We start from the raw sequence: 20,529 nt of genomic DNA, 5'->3' as shown, positions 1-20,529 counted from the left end.
CCTTGATAAATATTTAAATATTATTATATTAAATGGAAAAGATAAAGAATTGGTAAGAAAAGCAAAAGAAATGCTAGAAGATATAAACAAATACAAAAATGAGGGAATTTGTAAATTAAATAAAGCTATATATGGATTAAAACAGGCAGGAAGGCAATGGTTTTTAAAATTACATAAAAAATTGTTGGAAATTGGTTTTAGAAATGCTACAGCAGATCCTTGTCTGTATATTTTGGAGAAAGAAAAAGAAAAACTTTTTGCAAATATTTATGTTGATGATTTGATACTAGGATACAAATCAGATAAATTACTGAAAGAAGTAAAATTGCAATTACAACAGGCATTTGATTTGAGAGATATGGGTTCTCTACATCATTGCTTGGGCATACGATTCACCCATGTAGGGGGAGAGATGATTTTATCTCAAGAAAATTATATTGAAAATTTAATAGAAAAGTTCAACATGGGAGAATGTAAGCCTGTATCTACACCAATGGAAATAGGTTTAAAATTAGAGAAAAATGAGAATGAAGAAGAAAAGAATGACTATCCATATCAAAAACTTATTGGATCGTTGATGTATCTGGCAATAGCAACAAGACCGGATATAATGTTTGCAGTGAGTTATTTAAGTCAATACAATAATTGTTATGGTAAAAATCACTGGCAAGCAGCTAAAAGAATAATTCGTTATCTGAAGGGGACGAAAAGCGTTTGTATAAGATACAAGAAATCTGGAATGCCTCTTATTGGTATGACCGATGCAGATTGGGCAGCGTGCACTGTTGATCGTCGTTCTTACACTGGTTATATTTTTAAATATGGTGGCGGTCTAATTAGCTACGAAACAAAGAAACAGAGAGTAGTAGCTTTATCAACTGCAGAAGCCGAGTATATGGCAATGACGGAAGCAGCGAAGGAAGCTCTACACCTAAAACACTTGTTAGAAGACATTGGAGTATTTCAAGAGAGTGTTACGATCTATAATGATAATCTGGCCGCACAGAAATTAGCTAATAATTTGATAACTGGAAAGAGATCAAAACACATCAGTATAAGAGAACATTTTATAAGAGATTGCATACAAAAGAAATTAGTGGCCATTAAGTATAAGGACACAGAAAATATGGAAGCAGATCTTCTGACCAAAGCATTACCACAACCAAGGTTATTAAAACTGCTCAAGAAGATAGGAGTCACTCAAACTTGTGCTTAGGGTTCAAGTTCGTCGTGAGGGGGAGTGTAATAGATAGGTATTCTGAGATCATAAATACTATTACTTGGTCTATGTTAGTGATGTAACTTATCTTGGTAAATTTAGTTATAGTTTCCATGACTACTGTCCTTGTTGATTTTGAGACATAGAAAATAAAGTTGTTTAAATTTTATCTCTTTTTAATTATTAAGTTAAACGCTTCAGAGTGCATGAATGATCTTATAATCCACTGCGTCTACCTTTGCGAAGTTCTAAACTTCAACAATAAAATAGAAAATACTGAATAAAGATATATTATATTTTTTCCCTAGTACAATAATAGTGATGTTTTAAAAATGACGTTCTCTAATAACAAAATATTCATTGACAGAAAAAGAAAATAATAAAAAAAGAAATTCTATTTTCAAAAGTAACATTAATAAAACCTCTACAGATAGTAATATGTAGTTAAATTTTTCTTCTTCTATTAAATCTGATCCTGCATTTCCCAATTGAGTAAATATTTCTTCTAGTTGAGTGAGGTGAGTTTGCAATTTCACCTTATCATTATATTTTGTATCTGACAACTGTCTACGTAAAAACATGCGGCTTCGAGTATTTTTTTTTCATAAAATTATCCTCTAAATTCTTTATCATGCAATACGCCGTATCGATGTCTTTTATATATTCGACGTGACTATCTGCGACCGTACTTATAATAATGCTTTTCGCTCGTGTTTCTTTTTTCTTATTACACACTGGAAAATGTCGGCTCTAATATGGCGTCGACGCAATCATGTTCTAGATGAACATGATTGCGTCGACGCCATACGGCTTTCAATCGATAAAACCATGTATTATAATTATCTCCTTCGAACTGTTTGATATTATAATTATACTCCTTACTTGAAGCCATTTTTCTTTATAATTAATTCTGCATGTACATAACTTACTTCATGGAACGCGTGGCGTCGATACCTATCTTGTTTGGCGCTGCACAGTGGAAGCGTGCTTTTGATATTTTTATTAATATTTGATATAATGAAGCATGAGCACTTGCGCCAAGCAATAAAAACCACGTATATAAATCTACTTATAATTTTATTATCTTTATATTTTACAACAATTTCCTCAGCCATATAGCTTACATTTTTCACACACACCAAAGACAATCATCCAGCGCCCTCTGGCCTATTCAACCGTAACTACTCTCTTTTTTGTCTATGTCTAATGTTGCATTATTAAAAATAATAATTGTGGAGGCTGGAGACACAAAACAATTAAACTCGACAAACTTATCAATAAAATCCCAAGTTTTTTATTTATTATTTAATAAATAAATAAATGAAAAACTTGGGAGTTCTGAACAGAATGCAACGATACTCTTCACCGGAGCAGTGCCTCTATTATATAAAGCACAGGTAAAGTCGTGTGTGAAATTACTCTTACCGGATCTCGATGTTCTGAGTTGTTCGTAACGTGGAAGATGCCGAGCTGAGCAAAACTCTATAATTGTAATGTACAAATAAATACTATAACGATGGAAAATTACGTATTGCAGTTAATAGTAAACAAAGAATATTGCTGGATGATGATGTGTCACGAGATTGTTGGTTCAACAAACCAAATTCTAGTAATAGTAAATTTCGTGGTACAAATTATATAAACAACGCGCCCGATAATTTAAACTCCAAAGGACGTCGGTCGATCCCAGGACAACCAATTAAAATCAGACCGAGTAATGTCGATTAATACTGGTAGTTCAACGTATGTTAACTTAAAAGTAAAAGAATTAAAGAAGAAAGAAATTTTTTAATAGATACTGATGCTGAAGTCACCTTAATAAAAAATAAGGCTTTAAAAGAAAGCACAATGATTTATGAAGATTAAAAATTACAATTAAGCGGTATAGATAATGATGCGAATCCTACAGAAACTATAGGCTATACATACTTAACGATTTACTTAGGAGAAAAAAGAAGAAGAAGAGAGAATTACTAATTGTATCACTTTAAGGGATTAACCCTTTATACTAATAATACCGATACTGAAAGAGATGTTGAATTAGAAGACATATCCTCTACAGAAGATTCGGTTTTAACACCACTAAGAAGGAGCAGAAGAATTGTTCAATTAAAAGTAAATTTTAAATTGTTAAAATAAAATATAGATTATATTTACCAAAATATATTTATTATTGATTATTATAATGGAATCATGTTAATTTGTAGGTTTAATGTTTATACTATATAATGATTAACTAACATAGAAATAAGAATAATTGTTTGTTAAAATTCGTTTAATGATTTTGTATCGAATGATGTTTAAATAAAAAGTGTACACACAATTTAAAAGACAACGTATTTCTTAATGGGGGAGGATTGTAATGTACAGATAAATACTACAACGATGGGAAATTACGTATTGCAGTTAATAGTAAACAAAGAATATTGTTGGATGATAAATAAGTCATTAGAATGTAGCATAATTAAATAGAGTGATTACAGCTTTGTTCTCATCAGAACATTGGACGTTTGCTATTGATTAAATAACGTGTAAACTTTGGATATTTATTTAATGGTCACCATGCTAACATAATGTTTGTAGTCATATATAAGGACCTCCCATCCTTAAGAAGTTCAGTTGTTCTACAATTGTCGAGCTGTTCAGTAGATATTATCATAGTGAATTTCATACTCTTCATTAAAACTTATAAATATTCTTTGGCGATCTTTTTTTTGACGACCCGAACATTAAACAAATACGTAGAGATGTAGCCTCCCTCAATGTAGCTTCTACAGTTTTTTCCAAAAGATCTACATTCTCTTATTCCTTACATATATTCTCCTTCCCATTTCTGATATCGCACTATGACCATGTGGATGGTCAGCGACTGCATCTTTGCAAATTATACCCGTACGTTCGAATACAAATAAGTTTGCAAACTCTTACAAACTGTACCTTAACACTAACACATAAACGCAACACGAAGGGGGAAGGGGGGAGAGAGGGACTAATGATGAAATGTATATTGCTAGCAATATACCCTCTACTATCAGGTCGACCTCGACGTGGTCCCCCTGGAAACCATCGTGATGAATTCCAGGCGTATTTATCACGATGGGCTAACTGACCTGATTTTTTATCCTCACTTATCTTTCATTTACCACCAGAATATACCGTTAGCGCGGATGGGGTTGCCATTTCATTATCATTTATTAAAACTATGTGGCCTTTACCGTGACTCGTTTTCCTTGTCTTATAACCTTAAAATCACTTAGTGGGTAAGCTTAGTACGGTTAGCCGTTGAGAGTAGAACATTCTATTTTCGGTTGATCGTATTCATGAACCATATTTTTTTTATGGGTGAAAATGGTATGGCAACCCCGCCTGCGCTAACAGGATACGCTGGCGGAGCACCAGTGAAGGGTGATAGATGAGAATGAAAACAGGCCAGTTAGCCCATCATGATGAATTCATCAAGAATTAACCATGATAGTTTCCAGGGAGAATTGCGAGGAGGTCGATCTGGTTGGGTATATTGCTAGCAATGGGATTCTCAGTCTCCATTACTAACAATCCCTTTCCCCCTCATGAATTATATTATCTCTGTATACACTCAGAATGGCGTGGTCACATGTCGTAAAGAGAAAAACGGTATAAAAACTATCTTTAATCCAAATCACAAATTTCAATACAAGAATACCGTAATACAATTCTGTTCATTCATTCATTCACATTACAATAGGTTAGAATCACCTGAAAACCATCGTGATTTCTTTTTATACCACTGAGGTGGCAAACAAGCATACGGCCCACCTGATGGTAAGTGGTTACCGTAGCCTATGAACACCAGCAATACCAGAGGTATTGCAGGTGCGTTGCCGACCCTGAAGAAACCTCTTTACCCCCCTTTTGAAGAACCCCATGCTGTAGTCTCTTGGGAAAACCTCGGCAGGGAGCTCATTCCACAACCTGAGTGTTCGTGGGAGGAAACATCTCTGAAACCGCACAGTACGCGACCATTGAGGCTGTAGGACATGAGGATGAACTCCCTGTCGAAGGCGAGGCATCATATTGAACAATTACTCTGAGCACAATCCATTGTAAAGGCAGTAGAGCACGCAGAGTGCGGTAAAATCTCTCCTAAGACTTAAGGATTCGATACCGCTTGTGAACTTGGGATCATCGACAATGATTATAATTTCAATACATCTTTATGAAAAGTTAATGAAGTACTGTTGAAATTTTCATAGAAAAACGCACTAAATGAAATTAATAACAAATCGAAACTTTTCAATTATTTATTTGTTTTTCGTAAGGTTGGATTCATTATTTTTTTATTTCCATTTTCATTAAAATACAATAATACTATAAGTCTTGGTAAATTCATCATATTGGGCTAGATGACTTGACTTCATCCTCACTTATCATTACTCAGCATCTCGCCAGCGTATACCGATAGTGTTGGCTTGTTTACCATTCCGTTTTTTATTCCATAAAATACGTACATACATACATATCTGTCACGCCTGTCTCCCATTAGGGTAGGCCGAAATAATGGAACGCCAAATGCTTCCATAAAATACATGATTCAATTTTATTGAGTACCGCTGTCTGTATGTTTGTTAATTCAATCACATATAAACGAATGTCTGAATTTGAATAAGATTTGGTACAGAAATCATTACCACATATTCATATTAGTATTTATATAATAGAGCGCCACCTACCCTTTGTCTTTTTCTCAATGTCCTCTACCCAAAGGTTGTCTGGAAGAGATTACTTAGCGATAAGGCCGTCTCTTGTATCACTTCTCATTAATATTTACTGTCATTATATTATTTTTTTACTTGGTAAAAACAAGTGTAATAAATAAATAAATAAATAATACACATGATTTTATTTAACACGTTTTTAATGTAAACTGCAAATAAAATACGACAATGGTCTTATATAAAATATGTATATAACATAATCTTGTTCATACTAACATAACAAAGAAGGAAAGATTTGACTGTTTGTGTATGTAATGAATAAACTTATAAATTCTTCAACCAATTAAAAAAAATCTTTCACTTATACAAAGCTACATTATCAGTCAATAACATAGGCCAGTGTTTTTCAATCTTTTTCATGACGCGACCCCCTTATTATGTAAAAATATCTTGCGACTCCCTTAATATGTAAAAATATCTTGCTACCCCCTACCCTACACGGTTTCGAATGTGTATGAATTTTGTTATAGTACAATTATAAAATCCGTACAGTTGTATTTATATTCGCAGTTAGGTATCGATAAAATGAAATAAATAATACATAATAAAGTATCTAAAACAGACATGTAATCCATGTCTATTATAGATATTTCATTATGTATTATTGACTGATTGATGTTTTTACGGAACTGTTGATTTTTCACTGCCTCGCGACCTTCCGCAACCCCCTTGTAGAGGCTCGGGGACCCCCTAAAGGGGTCGCGACCCGTACTGAAAAACACTGACATAAGCTATATATATTATTTTTGAAAACTATCAACGCGCGCGAAGCTGTACGGATTGCTAGTACACACACACACACACACACACGCACACACACACACACACATATGTGTGTGTGTGTGTGTGTGTGTGTGTGTGTGTGTGTGTGTGTGTGTGTGTGTGTGTGTGTGTGTGTGTGTATATATATATATATATATATATATATATATATATATATATATATATATATATATATATATATATGATTTACGTCATATCATCAGACGTGATCGGATCATCGGTGACTTCGGCCGCTAGGTCCGCAAACTTGGCCACGTAGTCCACGCTCGATTCTGCCATTAATGACTGCAACTGGGAGTCCACCTGAAGGTAATTTCTTTTTTATTTAAAAGCATATTATTCATAATAACAAATAAATATTTTTTATTTAAGAAAACTTAATAATTGGTCGTGTGGTTCTTGCATAGAAGAGATTGGGAGGGTTGTGGAACTTCTGGTAGTAATAGTGGTGGTCAGTGGGGGAAAGGGATTGTTAGAAATGGAGACTAAAAATCCCATTGCTAGCAATATACCCAACCAGGTCGACCTCCTCGCGGTTCTCCCTGGAAACTATCATGGTTAATTCCTGATTAATTTATTATGATGGGCTAAACTGGCCTGTTTCCATTCTCATCTATCACCCTTCACTGGTGCTCCGCCAGCGTATCCCGTTAGCGCAGGCGGGGTTACTATACCATTTTCATCCACCAAAAAAAAAATGGTATTCAGTCTTCGAGTATTGGCAGTCAGACATATACTAATAGTAGCGGAATTAAACAAAATAATTCAAATCAAATATATATTAATGAAAAGCATTACTTACAGCAAGATCAGGCTGTGGTCTTCCCTCTAAATGTCCAAGGAAACTGCTAAGGGAGAAATCTTGTACGGAACCTTCGAGCCAGCCGTCCGCGTCACGGAGTAGTCTGGAGGGAGACAGCGACAGGGACTCCGATGGCAAGAATTCTAGAGACAAAATTAAAAACTTTAAAGCTGTTTATATACATATTAGATAGAGCAGTTATTGCTTTGCTATATATATATAGTACACTCAGGCGCGCCCGCGCTGGTGCGTGCGTGCGTGTGTGTGTGTGTGTGTGTGTGTGTGTGTGTGTGTGTGTGTACGTGTTTGTGTGCGTGCGTGCGCGTGTGTGTGTGTATGTGTGTAGGTTTATTATTTTTATTTATGTGTTACTGTTATTTCTTATTGTAATATATGTTTAATTTCATCTAGGCATTATTTAGTCTTAAATTTAGCTGTACAGTTTTTACTCTCGAACATTCTATAGTTTTCTTTCAGCTTTTCAAAGGTTAACTATAAGAGATCTCTGTAGAGCTGTAAAATTAAAGGGTACAGAGGCATAAAACCTTATTCCTCAGGAGTGGCAACGCATGGGGGGTATCAAGGGCGAAACAGTATACTCTGTTATGTCCATGGTACTGTTCATGTCTATAGGTGACGCTTACCACTTTCCATCAGGTGGGCCGTCAGCTTGTTTGACATTCTCACTATGCTATGCGCAGATATCTGAGAGTACATAATCAAGCTTTTTAAGGTGTCAACCCCCCTCCCTCACCCCCGGGAAATAATCCTTACTAATATTATAAATGTCAAAGTATTTTTTACATATATAATCTTAGTTTTATACAACTAAGAATGTCAAACAAGCTGACGGCCCACCTGATGGAAAGTGCAGTTATTTTTGATGGATGATAATGTAATAGTGATCCCGCCAGCGCTATCGGTATACACTCGCGGTGCACCCGTGAGGGATGATAGATGAGGATGACGCAGGTCAGTTAGTCCATCGTGACAAATTCACCAATGAATCAATCACAATGTTTTCCAGGGGGAACCGCGAGGTGGTCGCCCTGATAGAGTATATTGCTAGTAATAGGGTTACTAAACCCCATTTATAACAACCCCTTTCCCCCGGGACAGTGCAGTTGCGGAAAGGACCATTAAATTACGAGTTTTTGCTGGTATTGATAGAATTGATAATTCAACTCACGTCCTAAATCAGAGCTCTCACACTTGGCCGTGACTGGAGGCTCGCCACTGTCCTTAGAGGACTCCTTGGGTGACAACACCGGATGCTTCTCTATAGTTAGGTCCGTTTTGCTGTCCTTCGAATCCGGTTCATCTTTCGTATCTTCATCTGAAATAAAATAAAAAAATGTTGGATTTGAAGTGAACAAGAAAACAGCGCATTACCAAAAAATATACAATAGAATATGTAACCTCCTCCTTTTTTAAAGTTAGTTAAAAAATTTAATTATATCATCATTACATAGTATAAAACAAAGTCGCTTGCCGTCTGTCTGTCCCTATGTATACTTAGATCTTTAAAACTACGCAACAGATTTTGATACAGTTTCTTTTAATTGATCGAGTGATTCAAGAGAAAGGTTTATATGTATAATACATGCATAATACATAGTAGAGGAACACTGATAATTTTACAGGTTTCTAATGTTATGTAATGTAATGTGCATCCATGCGAAACCGGGGCGGGTCGCTAGTTAATTATATTTCTTTGAGGGAAAGAGTAAAGAGATTCTAAGGGTATCCACTGACAGAGGTGCTGTAATAAACATATTGTTTAGGTTAAATGAGGCGGGACCCCATAGATCGATTTACAGTCAGATTTTTTTGGATTTTTGGACCAATTTAGAAAGCAAGCTTTTCTGGAAGGTTTCAGGATTCGGTGTGTTGAGTGGTAGTCCCGGATGGTTGTTGGTTCTTTATAAACAGGGTATCCTAAATCAGGAATTCCTAAACTTTTAAGATAACGGAACGCCCAACAAATACCTTTTATTTTATGGAACCCCATATCAAATGATTATAAATCAAAAACACTGTAATTGAAACAAGAATAGATGCTTTTTTAGAAATATTTTAAAAGTATAGCAGTTTATAGTTTATTTTAACTTCTAATATGAAGAATGAAAATGTTTCACTGTATAAATAATTTCGAGGAACCTTGGTGACTTTATTACGGAACCCACTTTAGGAATCGCTGCCCTAGATTGTATAGAATTTTTTGTTATTATTCATTCAAAATTAAGTTCCTCCAAAATGGGTGTAGTTTTCAAAACTGCATTCTTGAATTTAAAATCTGTTATGTTTTAATTTGATACACCTGAAATATTTTCCGAAATTTCGGGGACGAACCAAATAGAAATTTGATGTTAAAATTACATAATACATGCCGTTTAAAATTATTAAAAACTATTAAAATATCGTACTTCTGGACTATTAGGATAGGATTTATGATGAACGAAACGTTAAGCTCCATTTACTGTTTCGTGTTACATTACTGATATCGGTACGAGCAAAAACGCGAAATTGAGCACGAAAATTCGGAATTTCATTTCATGGTAGGCCCCCTGATAATACTGGCCTATTTCATTGGTTTAATATCCGTTCGTACAAAGTTGCAGGTAAAAGCTAGTACAGTATATGTCCCTTACCATCGTCCGCGTGTTGATCAGCGCCGTTCCCCTGCATCGGCGTAATGGGTATGCGACGGTCACCGTCGTGGAAGTAGAATTGACCATTCGACTCGCTCAGCACGTAAAAGAATGACAAACTGTGGATGAGATTGAATATAATGAAATTCTTTAATTTTATAAACCTATTTCTATTGTAGGTAGTATATTCATTTATTTTAACATCTACTGTATAAGTAGGTAGGTATTATATTTATTCATAGTATATGTATTTATGTAATATTTTATTATGTATCTTAATATTTTATTTAACTGTATATTTGTTTATGTACACTAAATATTAATAGTTGTAGCACTTCAGCTGCCCGCTAACAACATGTTTTCTAACTGCATTGGGTTGACTGGAAGAGATCTCTGTCAGAGATAAGTCCATTCTTGCTCACAACATTTATAAATGCATTAACAATGTAATTTACAAGTGCAATAAAGAATATAATAATCTATTTATTGAACGACAAGTTTCTTTTATTACCTATCTCTGAATCTAGAGATACGAATTAGCGTATGATATTTAAAAGTATGTCAGAAATAACTCTGACAAATTAGTTTTGAACCGACCTGTATTGTCACATTTAGATTAATAAAGTTATACAATTTAGAGTCAATATATATATATATATATATATATATATATATATATATATATATATATATATATATATATATATATAACATACAACATATATTCAATATCTAAAATTAATTTATCCAATTTTAGTTATAAAGTTGGAAAATTATAGTAACAGTATGGTATATTTACTAGCGTGAATTTACAGGGTACAGAGGAATAACACCTGAGTCCTCAGGAATGGCAACGTATGGGTGGTATCATGGGCGAAACCGTATACTCTGTTATGTCCATGGTACTGCTCATGTCTATAGGCGACGGTTACCACTTTCCATCAGGTGGACCGTCAGCTTGTTTGCCATTCTATGTTGTATTAAAAAAAAATTTGGCGTTCCATTATTTCTGCCTACCCTTGTGGGAGACAGGCGTGACAGGTATGGATGTAGTATGGTATGTAATCCTACAATTGAATTTTGGTATGCCATTGTCTAAATTCCTAAAATATTTTAACTTTAATGATAAACTTAACGATATTTAGAGTAAGATCATTTTTGAATCTTTAGAGAATTTTAGAATCTAAAATGAAATTTCTAAAAATATCTAAATTTAGTGATTTATATTTAAGAATAAGGTGAAATACTCACAGATCCTGCCCTATACATCTATATCCTATCCTATAGATAAATTAAGAAAAATATTTTTTTAAGTTATCCACAATTCAAGTAATACATTTAGAGAGTGACTTATCTGAATGGATCTATTTATTTTCAGCAATATATCTGTGTTAGACATAACTTACTCAGACGTGGAAGTTGGTGGTGGCTTCGGTAGTATACGAGGTGGCGCCGGTGGTGAGTTTGGCACTATTTTTACTGGTATCAAGTCTAAAAAAAGAAAAACAATGATATAGATTTGCGGATTTTACCTTTTAACTATAGACAAAAGGCCTTTACTGTAAACCATATTAATACTAAACTAACTACTTTTGCTACTACAATTTATTACATATATATACTCATTACTATATATATATATATATATATATATATATATATATATATATATATATATATATATATATATATATATATATATATATATATATATATATATATATATATTAATGAGGTGTAAGAGCCCTATCGCTAGCAATATTTTTATTTCTTTATTTAAGCTAACAAACAAACAGCTAAAATAATACATAATTATATACTTAAATAGCAATTTGGTAGCCACTAGAATTTGCACAAAGTAAAATACAAGTAAACGAAACACAAAATTAGACAATACTAAATTAATAAATATAATATAAATATAACCTATCAGGTTAACCTTCACACGGTTCCCCTTGAACCATTATGGTAATTCTTGTTAAAATCATCACCAACTGACCTACTTTCATCCTCACATATCATCTCTTACTGGTCCTTCACCAGCGTGTACTAACAGCACAAGAAGGGTTACCATTTTTTTTTATATTCATTATAACAAAAATACCCTTTCATAATTCATATCTGACCCTAATATCCTTGAGGTACTTACGGCGTTTACGGCCTCAGGGGTTGATAAGAAGGGTAGGGTGGTATCTTATGATCATTAATGGAAAATCGAAAGATGATACTAACTGCTGGGCGGTGGTAACTTGGGCAGCAGTGGCAGTAGTCGTTGCACAACCACGCGGCGGTCAGCAAGCCGCGGTCGACCTCGTCTCCAGCGCGGCACACCCTCCAGGTTCAGTGAGGACATCGACATCTGGTACAAGATGGGTTTCACATATATTACATAAAAGGAAATAACGGGAAGTAGTAATCCCATAACGGAATCTACGCATTTCTTCTGGAAATCATCTTGATTATTTTGTTAAATTTGTCACAATGGGCCAACTGATTCGATTTCATCTTTATTTATTTTATCACTCCTAAACTGTTGCCTTGTCAGCGTATACCGATAGAGCAGCTGAGGTTACCACCCCATTATTATCCAATAAAAAAAAACTTTATTACTAGCTTCCCCCCAAGGGAAGAGCCTTGGAGGGAATAGGGTTGTTAGCAATGGAGTTTGACAGCCCCATTGCTAGCAACATACCCTATTAGGTTGACCTCCACGTGGTTCTCCCTGGAAACCATCATGAACAATTCTTATTGAATTCGTCACGATGGGCTAACTGACCTACTTCATCCTCACCTATCATCCATCACTGGTGCCCCGCCGGTGTATACCGATAGCACGGGTGGGATTACCATTCCATTATCACCCATTAAAAACCCCCTTCCCTTTGGGTTGAAGTAATACAGTCTCGCGGCTCTGTTGTCAGGTTACCTCCTTGCGATCACATCAAGAAACCATCGTGTTTAATCCCTGTTGAATTTGTCACGATGTACCAATTGAAAGGACTGAAATTTGGTACAATGACAGGTTTTATCCTAACTTTATTATTGATTCACGCTGACGAACCCGCAAGATATTACCTCCTTATCCGCTCTAGGCGCTATTGGTGTCGGATGCCTGAATACGGCAGAGCTGGGACTGGTTTCTTCCAGACGAGAAGATGGTGGCCACGGTTGTTGCTTCTGAAATGACATTTTCTTTTATAGCAAATGGCAAATAAGCATATGACCCAATTTGTTAATGACCAATTAATATCTAGAAACGCTTCCAATTACGGGCGGATGTGAAATGAACTCTCTGTCATGCTTTTCCCTACAGACTACGTTATGGGGTTCTTCAAAGAGAGAATCTTCAGAGACGGCAACGAACGCGTAATACTTTTTTTTTTATACAACTTAGAATGGCAAACAAACTGACGGCCCACCTGATGGAAAGTGGTAACCGTCGCCTATAGACATGAGCAGTAATGAGCAGTACCATGGACATAACAGAGTATACTGTTTCGCCCATGATACTCCCCATGCGTTGCCATTCCCGAGGACTCGGGTGTTATTCCTCTGTACCCAGTAAATTCACGCTATATCCCTTCCCTTCAAATCGAAACACAGCCATGCAAGCACAACTGCTTCACACCCTTGGTATTGCAGGCGTTCATAGGCTACGGTAACCGCTTACTATTAGGTGGGTTGTACACTTGTTTGCCACATCAGTGGTATGTAAAAAAAGAATATAGAGTATTCTCAGGCTTAATGAATGCTCAAACTGTGGAATGAACTCCCTGCTGAGGTTTTCCCTAGAGACTATAGTACGGGATGCTTCAAAAAGGGTATATTAAGGTTTCTTTAGCGTCGGCAACGCGCACATGACAACCCTGGTGTTGCAAGCGTCCATAGGCTAAATTGCCGTTTACCATCAGACGAGCTGTATGCTTATCTGCTACCTTTGTGGTATAAAAAAAAATCTTTAGTGTCGGCAACGCGCACGTGATATCCCATGCTCCCATGAAGGGAGCAAATAAGTATATAGCCTGTCTGATGGTGAACGGTCACTGTAGCCTATGAACGGCTGCAATACTATTACTATTGTTAGAAGTTTTGTAAGCATATTTTAATGTAATATTCTATGGCACACAGTCAGGCTCGTGATCGCATCACAGCTGCTCATGATTAAGGATCACGAATTGATCCCGAAACTAGTTGGGCCTTCTCGATCTAATTACACTAAAGTTAAACCGTTAGTTATTACATTTAAACAAGTAAGTGTTACCGACGCTGAATAATCCTTGATACTCTTTAAAGAATTCCATATAGTCTTCAAAAAAAAAAGGAATACTAACCTGCCGCCGGTGCAACGCACAGCCGAGAGCACAAGTGCATCGAGCGCCGCACGCAGCCGATGCGCCGCTTCCTGGCGCCGCCGTCGCCGCACTCACCAGCGAGTTGCCAGCTAACGCTAGCAGCCGCTTCAGTCTATTGTCACACATTTCATATTGTTAGATGGAATGATAACATAATACCCTATAAGTAGCACACACGCACGCACGCACGCACACACGCACGCACGTACGCACGCACGCAAGCACGCACGCACGCACGCACAAACATACAGCGAATACTTCAACCCAGTGCCAGTTAGAAAGAAAATAATTAATACAAATCATAATTTAAAATTTTATTCCACAAAAAAATTGTGGTAAAATCAGTTACAGTAATCCTCCCTATAACACGGTACTCTTACGAGTATAATACGTTTTAATATTACGCGATTTCAATCCGTCGTATAAACACGGTAAACACGGGTATTCCCCCATATAATGCGGGGATTTCCCACGTTATATTTCTGTAGGGGGCTTTTTGAAAGATGGTTGGAAGTAAGATACTAGTATAGTTTTTACCCGTGACTTCGTCCGCGTGACCGCTATAATAAGTAAACATGCCCTTCTCTATTCCAAATACGACATGTGTACAAAATCTTACGACGATCAGTCATAAGATTTTGATTAAGAACACGAAATACTCGAGGGCGCTGGAACCGAGACTTGTATTTTTTGTTGATTATTTTGTAATTAACGATAACTTGGAACAAAATTTATAAATTGGCGAGTGATTTTGTTTTTTATCGATATAATAATAATTTATCATAATTTTAATAACGTGATACATAAAACTATAACATTAGAAAAGATTCACCTGTCGCTAAGTTGCGAGAAACCATTGTTGGACTGCGTTTGCGCCGTTTGCGCTGGGAGTGGACGATTGATCAGCTTGCTGACCAGCTTGAGGGTGCCACTGCATCCGCTCGATGACTTGTGGTCTGGTGATGCTAGCTGTTCACCTATTTATACATAGTAATGAAATTAGTTTTACTTATACTTGGTCGCCGTAGTCCCCGCATAAACTGGGCCACCCCTTCCTTTCGCGTGGGTGTCGTAGACGCCGAAGGGAACTTAAAAGGCTTTTATTTAACAATCTTATTCTGAAAGATGGTAAATTGAGTCTATTTTAAGCAATAAACTGAGTTGTGTTACCATTTTGTGTTACTATGGCACGTGCATGAAAAAAAGGAAATTGTTATTTTATATATTTTGCTTTTTTTTTTTGTTGTTTTTCATTCTTTTATCTCTTTTACTGTGTATTATGTGTATGATTTTTATTGTAATTTGTGTGCTGTAAGTAATGCAAATAAATTATGTATCTATTTTTAAATATATAAATATTTATTTCACTCATTGTTACAATAAAGTGTGAAGTCTTTAACTCCCGAGATAGAATTGAAAAAATCCTGTTTCAGGAGTTAGTGCCCTCCTCCATATGTTGTTGTATATTTTTATGTCTAGTGTTGCGATCATGTTTTATCATATTTATTAGTAAGATACTCACTTTTCCTTTCATCACCAGACATGCCGTCGTTGCTGTCCTGACTGAATGTGTTCTTCGGTGAGAATATATCGTTGTCACTTTCCCTCGCTCTGTCTCGCTCATCCTCCACTGAGCTATCTGTGCCTTTATCCGAAATTTTCTCAGCTTTACATTTGTCCTTTTCACTCGCTGGGGGAATCGGATCAGACTTTGATTTGTGTAGGGGCTGCGGCAAGGGGGGAGTGGGCTCTGCCCACCAGTAGTCTAGTTCGAGTTTTGAGCGGGAACCGAACTGAAAATATATATATGTGTGAATAAGGTATTGATGCTTCATAACAGACAGTGATAACATGATAGTAGACAGGTACATTTTTAACTGTAAATTACAAATTCTAAATTATGAAAAATATCGACAAATAATCAAAGGAATCTTGACGTTCATTACATTTTCGAATACGTAGCTATTATTTAACCGTGTTTATTATTCAAACATGTTCAGCAGTGGACAGACAATCACCGAGATGATGATGAATGCAAATATACTAATTCATTCCCTCACCATTAAATACAAGTCTCCGATGGTAAGATCTCCAGCGTCGTACATGCTCCAGCCCTTCCTGATCTGGCGTATTGCCGTGTCCACGTCAATATCTGGTTTTTGTTCTTCATCCTTTGAAGAAGTTGGGTCTTGGTCCTCTTTATCCATCACCAGGGTGTAAATGCTACCACCGCGCTTCTTTGGTCGTATTCGAAATTTTACCTGTGGATTAAAATTTTAAATAAATAACATAACACACGTGACACCCCTAGTGTTGCAGGCGTTTAAAGGCTACAATGACTGTTTACCATCAGACGGGCTGCATGCTTATTTGCCGCCTTTGTAGTATAAAAAAAATCGACTATAAAATACATAGAAAAATTTTAAAAAGTGTACTTAGAGAGTTTCTAATACAGATTTTGAAAAGATATGAACATTGAACATGTGCTTTTTTTTACGAAAAATAATCCTATACATAAATTCTCATAGTTATTCATATCGTATAAGGAAGTGTAATTGTACAAATTTAACACAAAAAAAAATTAAATTTTAAAATGTATTTATATTATGCTAGAATCCACAAAAAAGTTAAAGAAAATAACTAACTTAAATTATATAAATTGGACAATGCAATTTTTTTTTTTAATTTACAATGTTTGTTGTTTCCGAAGATTATTTTTATTTCATTTGCAAGTCCGCAATAAAAGAGTAACATGACTCGAGTCTATCATAAATTAATCACACTGGTTCTCTAAAAGATTTTTTTCTATAATATCAAATAAAATTAAAGAATGACGTTTCACAATCGCTCTCACTGCCTATGATAGATAAAAGGTAGACATACAATTTATTTGCATTACTTTCAGCACACAAACAACAACAGATATGGAGACATACGCAAAAAAAAAGAAATAAAAGAATATATATACAAAAAAAAAAAAAGGAAAATAAATAAAAGAAGTAACATAATTTTTCATCTATACTTATTATAATAAATCTGTAGGGAGGTCAATTTTGTACATTAAAAAAATATTTCCAAAATAACTATCAGGGGGTGATTAGTGATCGATACTGATGCCGAAAATGCAATTAGTAAATTTTTTGTCTGTCTGTCTGTATGTTCGTTATAGAAACAAAAACTATTCGACGGATTTTAACGAAACTTGGTACAATTATTCTTCATACTGCTGGGCAGGTAATAGTATACTTTTCATTACGCTACGATCAATAGGAGCAGAACTGTGAAGGGAAATGTTGGGAAAATGGGAGAAGTTACTCCATTTTTAAGCTTCCATCGCGTGTGCAGCCTAAATCGCCACTTTTTAAAATGTAAAAATGTCGACCTGTGCGAAGCCGGGACGGGCCGCTAGTATGAAATAAACTGAATTAAGTCTAACCTTCAAATTTTTAAATTTCTGCTCTTTCCTACTCTTCTCACTCTTCCCTTGATCACTCTCATTGTCTGTATCGCTTTTATTGTATTTTTCATCATCTTCCATTTCAGAAAAACTATCTTTCTCTTTCTCAGACATATACTTGTCTTTCTCTGGCAACTCTCCACTACCTTCCACTTCTTCTTCTACTGTCTCCTCCGATTTGGGTTCCTTCTCATCTTCTGTGCTCGGTTTCTCTTCGTCTTCCTGTATATTCTTATAACTTGCCATTAGATCTATTCCGTCGATAGCAGTTTCATCGATATGCATTAGTTTATTTGGATCCTCTTCAATTTTTATCTTCTTTACATCTATTTCTTTATCTGTGGCACTATCTTTCCTTTGTCGTTTAGACGTTCTCAGTTTAGCTGTTAGGATACAAAATTTACATATTTATAAGTATATATAACAGAAATAAGAAATAAAACAATTAAAAATATCAATGGTTGCAACATACAATCGTACAATCAGGATGTTCGAAGAAATACCACTTTTTAGATTAGATTAGATTCTTGCATACTATTTTAAACACTATTTGAATACAGGAAGTTTGACATTCCACTGTAATATAATAAGTGATTTACTACTTTTCCACCTAGTCCGAGTTGACCCTAATATGCACCGTAGACGGTCAAGCAAACATCTGTTGCCGGTTGTAGGACAGAGACGAAGCTATTTCATCCTCTTTATCTTATAAATACATTACTGCTCAAGTTCAGCACATATCTATTGACGTGCGTGGTCAAACTCAAGACTCAGAAGTCTATGTATATTTTATTATGTAACTTAGAATAGCAAACAAGCTAATGACCTAGCTGACGGAAGAACTAATAAAGAATTGTAGACTTCACAGAGTAGAGATAATTCTATGTACCTATCATGTGTTGCCATTTAAGGAGTCCCTGAGGACTTTGGTATTATACCTCCACACCGTCTAAATCCCCATATCCCGATTTCAAACCGAAATACAGACAAGCAAACACAACTGCTTCATAGCAGAAACACGAATGAGAGATCTCTACCCCATTAAACGACTTTTGTACAAACTCTCCCTCTGGTAATAAGTAGTTGTTCACTCACCATCACCGTCATTATCGCGTCGCTGCTTGCACATCCGTTCCAAGTATGACGAGAAACAAATCTTCTGGCTGGACAGCTGTTCACTGGGACTCAGCACTGGTAAATGGATCTCAGCGTCGGGCCTCGGACCCACGTGTAAAACTGGCTTTTTCGGTAACTTTTGTTCTGTAAACAGTAACCTTCTTATTCAAAATATAAAGCATCTAAAACCCTTTTTTCTGCAATATAAGTATTTTTTTTTTTTTATAATTTGAGCTTAATTCATAATGTAAAAGAAAATTAAAAAAAAAACATACTAATAGTTAAAATGTTTGTAGATATTTAAGAGATAGGGTAACATAGAAACAACAATCTATTATTTAACATTGTTATTATTTGGATGCGAGAAAACAATTGTACTACCATTAAAGTGTTATAAATAAATAAACAAACAGCTAAAACCATGGTTAATATTTTCTTATTTATGAACGTTTTTCCTTAATTTCACTAAGCGTTAACAATGTTTATCAACAGTGCTGGGTTGAATTAGGAAGCATCAATAGTATATGATGATTGGTGTAAAACGGTCCTTATAATTTATAATGATAAAGTATATTTTACCTTGCACTATCATTCTGTCCAGTTCCAGATTGAGATGATCCCCTAAATCCTCGCGATCGTCATCGTCCGTGCACGTGTGTCGCAATTCTGAGCAAACCTCCTCGTCTTTAATTTGTATGTACTCCGGGCACTTTGGGTCTATCTCTTCGGTGGTCTTGTAAAATGACTGTTTTTGAGTTAAGACTAATAAAAGGTTAAAATAATTTAATATTAGCACAGAATATAATATCAGCTTTTTATTTATGAAATTGCTGATTTTTAATACTGGTTGGTGTGAACACGAATATCTTTCTTTTTGTTTAGAATTCTAAATTCAAATAATTTTTTAATATACCTAATTATGTAATTTTTTTAATATCAGGTATTTAATTGTTTTATTCGTTGTTTAGAAAGTTTATATAAAAGTTTATATAGAAAGAATAGTTGATTAAAATCAAATAGATTGTTATTTGTTTTTAATTGTATTTATCTTTTTTTTATGCAACTTAAAATGGCAAACAAGCTGATGGCCCACCTGATGGAAAGTGGTAACCGTCGCCTATAGATATGAGCAGTACCATGGACATAACAGAGTATATTGTTTCGCCCATGATATCCCCCATGCGTTGAGGACTTCTATTCCTGAGGACTCAGGTGTTATCCCTCTGTACTCTGTAAATTTACTGCCATAGATCCACTCTACTTTGCCTACCTAGCTTTGGAATCAAAATTTTACAATCAATATTCATAAGAGACTCAGCATGTAAGTTATTTTTTAAGAGCTTAGGATTTTACTGCCATATCCCACCCTTCAAACCGAAAGACGTCCATGCAAAA

At 35.3% G+C, this 20,529-nt stretch overlaps 1 protein-coding gene across 1 annotated transcript in view; it reads right to left on the bottom strand.

Moving 5' to 3' along the window:
* Nucleotides 1–6,901: 6,901 nt before the first annotated feature.
* Nucleotides 6,902–20,529, bottom strand: part of LOC113512194 (protein cramped) — a 42,354-nt gene continuing 28,726 nt past the window's right edge. Inside the window, exons 7-20 of the mRNA XM_052893871.1 lie at nt 19,714–19,879; nt 19,114–19,278; nt 17,998–18,401; nt 16,622–16,822; nt 16,084–16,354; nt 15,394–15,538; nt 14,541–14,673; nt 13,285–13,386; nt 12,442–12,568; nt 11,616–11,700; nt 10,210–10,328; nt 8,748–8,894; nt 7,559–7,701; nt 6,902–7,059 (exon numbers count right to left, since the gene is read on the bottom strand). Of these exons, the coding sequence (XP_052749831.1) occupies nt 6,943–7,059; nt 7,559–7,701; nt 8,748–8,894; nt 10,210–10,328; nt 11,616–11,700; nt 12,442–12,568; nt 13,285–13,386; nt 14,541–14,673; nt 15,394–15,538; nt 16,084–16,354; nt 16,622–16,822; nt 17,998–18,401; nt 19,114–19,278; nt 19,714–19,879 (2,325 nt within the window). The 3' untranslated portion in view covers nt 6,902–6,942. The remainder of the gene's footprint in view (nt 7,060–7,558; nt 7,702–8,747; nt 8,895–10,209; nt 10,329–11,615; nt 11,701–12,441; nt 12,569–13,284; nt 13,387–14,540; nt 14,674–15,393; nt 15,539–16,083; nt 16,355–16,621; nt 16,823–17,997; nt 18,402–19,113; nt 19,279–19,713; nt 19,880–20,529) is intronic.

Source organism: Galleria mellonella, unplaced genomic scaffold (genome assembly GCF_026898425.1).
Source record: "Galleria mellonella isolate WM207_F2 unplaced genomic scaffold, CSIRO_AGI_GalMel_v1 utg184, whole genome shotgun sequence".
In the NCBI taxonomy this organism is placed as follows: Eukaryota; Metazoa; Arthropoda; class Insecta; order Lepidoptera; family Pyralidae; genus Galleria; species Galleria mellonella.
This window is presented reverse-complemented; position numbering and strand designations above follow the sequence as displayed.